General features: G+C 35.8%; 1 protein-coding gene across 3 annotated transcripts in view; it reads left to right on the top strand.

Moving 5' to 3' along the window:
- Positions 1–8,578, top strand: part of CPEB4 (cytoplasmic polyadenylation element binding protein 4) — a 71,986-nt gene extending 63,408 nt beyond the window's left edge. For all 3 annotated transcript variants that reach the window (XM_075209639.1, XM_075209640.1, XM_075209641.1), the window contains 2 exons: positions 1,827–2,008; positions 2,640–8,578. In XM_075209639.1, the coding sequence (XP_075065740.1) occupies positions 1,827–2,008; positions 2,640–2,867 (410 nt within the window). In that variant the 3' untranslated portion in view covers positions 2,868–8,578. The remainder of the gene's footprint in view (positions 1–1,826; positions 2,009–2,639) is intronic.
- Positions 8,579–8,898: the final 320 nt, after the last annotated feature.

The raw sequence follows: 8,898 nt of genomic DNA on the forward strand, positions 1-8,898 counted from the left end.
TATTTCTGACGTTCCATGATTAATTTAAAGTGGAAATCGATCCATTTAATTTCTTAAAACAATGGGACCTTGTGACAGAAGGCTTTAATGTGCTTTATGGAACTTTAAAGAGGGTTACACTCCAAACTGGTAAATGTAGATGCCAAAGCTATGCAGTTTATTGTTAAACTGCCCTTAGAATGCAATGGGTGAATCGCCAGGTGCTCCCCAAAGTAACAAAATGTTTTATCATCTACGAAATGTGGCCAGTATTTCACATGAAGAGATATATATGTAACAGTTTCAAGAACTTACTAAATGGAGATGTATTTCTGGGAAGGTTTTTTTCCCCCCTATGTTCAACATCTTTCCCTATTATAGGGATGTTTTGGACAGTAGCACTGGGCCAAGGCATCGGTGTTACCCTAGATCTTTCTGATTCATGCTTACTTTTGCAAGAGATAGTGAGGTTTTGGTTACATATTTCAGTGAACTTTGCACCTTTTTACTGCTATTATTTGATGTATGAGTATTGCAATGTATATCAATAAGTGACCCACAGAGGATATAGCATACTTACCTACTTTCTTCAGCTCTCTTCCGGGAGCCAGCCAGTGGAGGGGGGCGTGAGGGGGCGGGGCGGCCAAAATCGCGTCATTTCGGCCCCGCCCCCTGTGACGTCATGACGCAAATTGCGTCATTTGACAGCGGGGGGCGGGGCTAAACGCCGCGATTCATCGGGAATCGCGGCGTTTGGGATCTAATTCTGCCCACTTCACTAGGAAGTGGGCACTTCCTAGTGAAGTGGGCAGAATTCGGGAGATTGCCACACTCGCCCGGGAGTCCGGGAGACTCTCGCAAAATGCGGGAGTCTCCCGGACATTCCGGGAGAGTTGGCAAGTATGGGATATAGTAGTAGTTTTAATTTGCCACTGGCCTTTTACTTTTTAAAAAAGAGCTCAGTCAGCATTATGGAGACAAGGACATAGTGAGATATGTTAAGAGCACTGAGACTCCATCTCCTGCAGCAGGACAATATGACCATTACTGAATCACCCGCGTTGTGAATCTGTCACTAATAGCGAGGGTCCCAGGCACCAGACCCCTGTAGCAATTGTGTCAGTTAGAGAGGGGATAGTGTCATATTTGGATAGTGTTTCACGTCTAAAGCTGTTCAAACATATATATTTTATTTATTTTCACGAGTGGTTTCATTTCTATACCGTATACAGTTCAGAGACGCATGTACTCATCCTAGCATTTTAAATTCAATCATTTTTAATCAGATTTTGAGTCAAAAAATTAATGGACATTTTACATACCACATTTTTTTATCTGACATGAGTGACATTTGCAGTGCATTTGTAGTTAAGTTATAGAATTGTTAGGGGCCGATTCAATTCTGCGAATAACGCGGCGTTAACAGTATTACCGTTAATACGGTAATTTTAACCTGGGAGGCGCGAGTAAAAATCCATTGTTGAAATTACCATATTAAGGGTAATTATGCGCAGTTTTAAACATAATAACAGTAATACTGATAGCGCCACGTTATTCGTGGCAGAATTGAATCGGCCCCTTACTACTGTAATCATACAATTACATTGCACAGACTTCACCTTCAATCCCATCTTCTGGATTACGATCTTCCACGTAATCTGTTTGGTTGTCCCACATGCACAAGCCATAATTTTTGTCAAGTTTTATTGAATTGTTAATTGCTGTTCTACAATAACTACTGCAGAAGAAAATTGACCTTGTAATGAATTCAGCTTTTAGGCAATTTATGTATATTATTAAATAAAATATATTCAGGGTTTTCTGCATTTTGTGTTTACTTTTTACAGTGGAGTTAGCGATGATAATGGACCGCCTATATGGAGGAGTATGCTATGCTGGCATAGACACAGATCCTGAGCTAAAATACCCGAAAGGAGCTGGGCGAGTTGCCTTTTCCAATCAACAGAGTTACATAGCTGCTATCAGCGCCCGCTTCGTTCAACTGCAGCATGGAGAAATTGATAAGCGGGTGAGTGGTTGTACGTGTTGTACACAGTGTGCATACTGGATGAGGGTTATTTAACCATATCATATCCATAGTACACTGCGTCACATTCTACTATTTATGAAGCCCATTCAGTGATTAAAGAGCCATAAGATGCAAGTGCTGCAGATTGTCTCACAGTAGTTGTATAATTAAGAAAGCACATAGATTATAGAGCATAAAGGCTGCAGAGGTACCATCTGTGATTCTGACTTGAAGACTGCTGAAGTGCAGGACATGCTCCACCTGCTCTATCCTGCATTGATTTTTGTAATAGATTTCCAATTACTATCGGTGTGTTTTAATATTCTGTTTCTCGCTTTCAGATGCAAAAATACAATGAAATAAAAAAAAAAAAAATGTACAAAATCTCTGTCTCTCTCTGTCTCTGTGCTCCCTAGTGTGATGATCTTGGATATTAATTGCAATCTTAAGTGGTTTCTTTTTATGTTTAGTTCAAATATATTTAACCCTACGCCATGTGCCAGTATCTGTTACTGGTGCAATTGCAAATTTAATAGTGCATTATAAATACTAAGCATGAATAAAATGATTACACAAATACCTTATTCCCTGTTGCTACGCTTTTAATTGCTCTCTAATTTTGTGCAAACAGGTGGAAGTGAAGCCATATGTCTTGGATGACCAGCTGTGCGATGAGTGTCAAGGAGCTCGCTGCAGTGGCAAGTTCGCTCCGTTCTTCTGTGCTAACGTTACCTGTCTGCAGTATTACTGTGAATATTGCTGGGCTGCTATCCACTCACGTGCTGGCCGGGAGTTCCACAAACCGCTGGTGAAGGAGGGAGGAGATCGCCCAAGGCATATTTCATTCCGTTGGAATTGAGCTCCCCTTTGCTTAACTTCCTTCCCAAGGATCCAAATAAGTGCACTCTTCTGTTCTCTTAACCTCCCTCCCTCCTACCATCGTTAGGAAAGCATGTCCTCTTGTTGTAGTCTGTATTTTAACAATAGTATAACGAAAGAATGACCTACACCATAGGTATTTTGTAAAGTCTTGTGTTATTGAGAACTGTATTGGAACGCCTTTTTTGTTCATAACAATATCACACTGATGCATGCAAGTTTCATGCTGTCCTCATTGAAAACCAAGGGAGCAGGGAGACTGCAACAATTTTAATTAATATTATTATTATTATTATTATTAATGTATGTTTTTTTATTTTGACTCAAAGAAGAGCTTAAAATGACAAAACTAAGCAAGAAACCAGAGTATTTTTTTTTATTAAATTATTGTTAAATGAAAAGTAACAGAAGAATACTGTCTGTAACCATGCAACCACAATAACACTATTGGTCTGTTTGACACAGCTTATTTTTTACTAGGGGAGATTTTTTATTTCCTATTTATTGGGGATTATTTTTTATTTTATTTTTTACCTTTAGTAGAAGTTAGCTATTCCCTATTGCAAACCCCCCCCCCCCCCTCTCTCTCTCACACACACACACACACACACACACACACACACACACGACAAATACACACACACACTCTCACACAGCATGAGTACAGTTAGTGCAGCGTTGTAAATTAACCATTTTAGAAAGTTAAAACAATGGCTGATGCCTCTAATATTTACCTATATATATGCTTATTTTTTTCTTTGTAGACAACCACAGAACTGGCTAAATGTCATTAGAGCTCTGAAGTATTTTAACAGTGAGCTATTTGCATTTAAGCTCTTTAAGAATGTAAATGTTGAGTGAAGTTACTACTGAGGGGAGTGCACTTATTTATTTATTTTTTTCAGTGACATTAAAAAAAGTGAATACTCAATATCATTTAACCCTTATACCCCCCCCCCCCCCCCCACAAAAAAAAAGCAAACAAAAAAAAAAAAACCTCCTACCAAAGCTCAAATAAAGTTAAATTACAGAAGGCAGGTATTTCTGCTCCGAAAGAACAAATGTATAGATTTTTATTTTTTGATGCCTAATATATATCTATAGTCCTAATTTACTTAAGCCTATATCAGGTGCCAGCTTCTGTTCTCCATTTTGACACCGAACACTTGAACGATACCTCACGTGTGGAAATAGACATTTGTAGTGAGTCAGTCTAGAATTCTGGACTGTAACAGAGGAGCCCATTCTTTGCATATGTAACCCCTTTGCTGTCTAAGAGTAGAGTAGCAGCACATGCCAGTTACCAAATGAAATCATACTGATGTATTAGGGCCCTTTGGCAGGCAAAGGGCTAAAGAAGGGCTTCCCTTAGCATAAAGTCACTTTATACACCTGCATTGTCTGCTTGTCTACTAGGCTATACGTAGTGCAGTGAAATCTTATCTTGCGGAGTATCATTCGGGTAAACAGGAAGCTTGGAGAATAATATAGTACTGTACTGTTATCTGGCAAAATGTCCATAACTGCTTTGCACATGATGGTTGGAACTCAATGCAATATTTCTTATTGTTGCTTTAAAATCTCTTCACTACTATGCTTATTGCAGGTGAGCAGCAAATGGTAGAATTATAGAATATCATAATTGTTCTAAAATATTAAACACTTTACATGCTAAACCAGGTTGGACAGAGTTTGACTATGAAAGTTTCAGTGCCTAGGTTTCAAGCCCTTTTGGCACTGAAGACTTTAAGCTGCTTATACCACTGAATAATCTTTTGATGCCTTAACCCCTTAAGAGCCAAGTAACTAAGCCAACATATAGCTTTGACAGCCCCAGGGTATAACAGTCTTCAAGTGAATTCGAGTTAATAAAAATACAAAAATACAGTTAGTGAATTTGAGGTTTAATATTTTGTTTTTCAAATTGTATTGCTGTCCTACATATTTAAGCAGAATTACCCATTTTATCAATTTTGCAATGTTGTGAATGTAATGCACATGATTTTGCTGCTACCTATCGCACAGATGTGTGGTTATTTGGATAAATAGGTGGGTGATGTAAGTAAATGAAAACTAGGACCTGCACACAAAATTTGAGGAAGCAAACTTAGATGATATAGTAGTGCTTAGTGTCACCTGGAAACTGTAGAAGCAGTCATTTTGTGAGTTGAGCCATTAAATTCACTAGGAAATGGCAATATTACTGAGGCTTGAGCCCTAGTGCTTCAAAAATATTTGTTCATTCTACAAAATGCCCACCCCTACCATGTGTTGGAGAGTGGTTAACTTTACATGCTATACTTGTGAACATAATAGTCAGAGTTTGAAGGGCATACTCAAGGCACATATGCCATTTTTTTGCTGTCAAAGTAACTTATTAGTGTTTGGCATAGGTTCTTGTGATGTGTTTTTTTTTTGTTTTTGTTTTTTTTCTTGCAGTAGCTGCTTTGAAGGCAATGACTTGCAGATTTCAAATTGTCATGGGAGCTAGTAATATGACTGCAAAAGGCTTACAGTTAATTCTAGCTGTATGCATATAGAGGCAGGTGCTGGCTCCAATGATTGACCAGTTTATATAAAACACTGCAGACATAATTGGTTAACGCTTTTTATGGATTAAAGTGCATTGCTTCTAACAATGCTATTTCACCATCATAGGTTATGAAAACCAAAGACTTGCTTCAGTGCTGCTGCTTAACTCTTGAAAAGCACCTCTGTTATAATCGTATTTCTTTGTCACCTTCCACAATCAGAGCCAGTTTAAAGTAGAGCATTGGGGTATTTGACCTTCAGGAAAAAAAATGTCCCTCCCTTCCCCTCAGCATTAACATTACTAAACACACATGTTTTTTGTATTTTAATGTGCATCAATACCAACAGAGAGACATTTGCTGATGGTTAAAGAAATCTAGGTAAGGGAGCTGCTTGTAAAATCAATCCCTGTACTGCAATGAAAAATATAATTTCTATAGTGGGTGCTCTTGTGTACATCTAGTTAATGGATTTTCAGAACTCCAAACCATTTATTTAAATCCTTTTATCTGTTAAAACTGAGGTTAGGTAGCTTGGGGTGTGCTAGAGTGCCATTCCTACCAGTAAACAGTGGCAATGATTTAACCTTTTCACTGCGAAGAGTTTGCACAGCAAAATCCGGCATTGCAGACTTATTTGCATCCAAGATGTAAACTAATGTGAGACTGAATGGAAATGGCTGTAGCCCCAACAACAGCAGAGAAAAGGTTAACTCTAGAAATAGACCACTGTTTGGAAGCTAGCTTTGAAGAATATTTTCTTTTTATTTCTCTTTTGTACATGACCTGCTGACTTTCGGTACAGTGTTTTTGTAGCTTAACTTATTTTTGTCATGCACATATTGTACACTTGTTATGCACTAATTTTATATATCTTATGTTTCCAGCAGTGAGCATTTAGGCCCACTTTTCACTGGCGGGATATCTCTTTATGCAATACCTCAATTTTTCATATTGCAAAGAGTAGCTTTTTGTACTTTTATTACGGAGAGATCTTCATATAACTTCATTTTTTAAGATAAATAATTTTAATAAATTTTTATTTTCTTATATTCTGCTTTTTATACATTTCAGTGCTCTGCATACATTTTGAATGATGGATGTTGTGCACTGGTAATGCTACTTCAGAACCTGCAGAGATACAAAAGCATGTGGCTATAAATATTCTAGCCCACACCAAACATTTGGTGTCTACTTCATTTAAAAATATTAGATCTAATTTTGAAAGGTGAAAAATAGAAACCGCATGAACTTGACAAATTAATCTCGTCTTTAGTCCCTTGGAAAAATGAAAAAAAAAAAAAAATGTAGCATAGAAATTTAAAAGTAAAGTAACAACTGAAAATGTATTCTGCTTCTTCATATTTTTCATTTTTTAAAGAATTGAAAAAAATAAATATATATATATATAATTGCAGATTTTTTTGGTGAATGTTTATCCATTTTACATATTAACAAAATTAATGTTAGATGTTTATAATGCAGAAATGTCTGCAGTTTTGGAAAACAAAATTAATTTTAAGTGGAAAAAAATTCAAGAAGTAAAACCATACCTTCTGGTTCCAGATGTGTAATGTTAGTATGCATGACTAATATAAGGACAAATATTGTTATTCTACTAATATTCACTTGTTGTTATTGTGTGAAAAGCGTGTTTACAGATGACTTGGTAACACTTTAATTTACAGAACATAAAGAACCATGAAGTCACTCTGCACTCAGAGTTGCCATTGTATGAATTCATGGCTTTAGTATAATGTATGCTAGTAGATAATTGATCGCCTTTCCAGCCCATAGTTGGCACCTCCGTTTTATTAGCTGGGAGTAAGCATGTGATATATAGCCTAAGTCCTCGTCTTCACATGCCAAGAGTTTTTGGTTTTCTGTAACCTGCTTTCTTCTGAATGAGCCTTCATTAGCAGTGAGTGCAGTGCTGGTACCTTCAGCTGAAAAGCAGTTAAAGCATCACAACCTGGGGTGTTAACGTGGTTATTTTCTGCACTGTAAAACAAAACCACGTTACTAATTGTGTTAATGTGATGAAAACCCTCACTGCCCAATGCTTTGGCCTAGTATATACTTCTCCATACACAGACCTCGGCATAATGCAAGTTAAACCGTTTGCAGTGAATGACTGGCATTTTATAATAAATGCTGTTGGAAAGACTTGATGATCTCACCCTATTTTTTTTGTTTTGTTTTGTTTTAATTTATTTTATTTTTTTAAATAGTTTTGAAGAGTTTAGCCTTCTGTTAAAAAGGTGATTTAAAACTTGAATGTGATAATGATTTGTGGCGAGTTGAACTTCAAGTTGTTATGTGCAATACTTATTTCTGACTTTTGAAAGATCTTTGCAGTGTAATTCTTCATTGTTTTTAATTGCAGGCATTTAAAGATGTCGTTTTCTACTGTTCTAGTAATCCTCTTTCTTGCTGGTGTTTCTAAAGAAAAGAATCAGAAATCAATCTTTCTACTAATGTAAAACTGAGATTATTTTTTAAAAAAAATGGAATATAAGAGGTTTTGGTCACTGGCGTTATTTTGTTACCTTCTTTTAACTTCTGGTGTCCTGGGGGAGCTTGAAGCTTTCTGAGAATCGCGCCTCTCCAGATATTTCAGAGTTTAAAGCTACTGTGATTGATAACATTGTAAGAATTGGGACAATATTGTATTCAACTGTTTTATTTTTTATATTTTTAAATTTGAAAGCATAATTAGTTTTTATAATTTTCATCAGATTCTTTTTGTTATATTTTTTTGAAAGTGAAATAATTAACAAGTGGGTGTCTAATTTTTACTAATCCCTAATGTTATCTTCTTTTCCAGTGTATTGCTCATTTATCAGAAGGAAAAAAAGTTATTTAAGTATGTCAGTTAATTGTACCACTTGGCTGAATTTACACATAGTTTTTACTGTGTATGGGGAGGTTGTAGTATTTATTATAGCATTTTAAATAAAGGTAATTCATTTTTTTATTAAAGTCATTTTCACGTTTAAGTTCATATTTTTGTATGTTCTACTCTAATTAAGTTATATAACACAAGTTCCTTTTTTAAAGAGTTCATTTGTTGAAGTGCTAGTGAAAAATTAATGTTATTAAATAGTTTGCAAATGACTATTTATACCAGTATGCATATAATTTTTAAATATTTGTAATGTGAGATGTTGAATGAATAAAACTTTTAACTCTAAATTGTCTTGATCTGTTCTTATTTTTAAAATATTTACTATTTTGCTGTGTCTTGAGTTCCTGGAAAAGCAAATACACATTTTACAATATTATTCATTTTCCCAAATTATTTTTTTAGGTAATCTGTATATTATACCTTGTGAGGTTTTCCACCTCATATAACCTCAAATCATGTCCTCCCACAATATTTAGTAAATATACCTTCCTTTAACTTTTACTGAATACTTTATCTCTTTGGCAAGAATTGATGTTTGACCAAAGTCATTATATGATCTAGGCAAAGCTCGA

This window comes from Mixophyes fleayi, chromosome 4, assembly GCF_038048845.1.
Source record: "Mixophyes fleayi isolate aMixFle1 chromosome 4, aMixFle1.hap1, whole genome shotgun sequence".
NCBI classification, from domain to species: Eukaryota; Metazoa; Chordata; class Amphibia; order Anura; family Limnodynastidae; genus Mixophyes; species Mixophyes fleayi.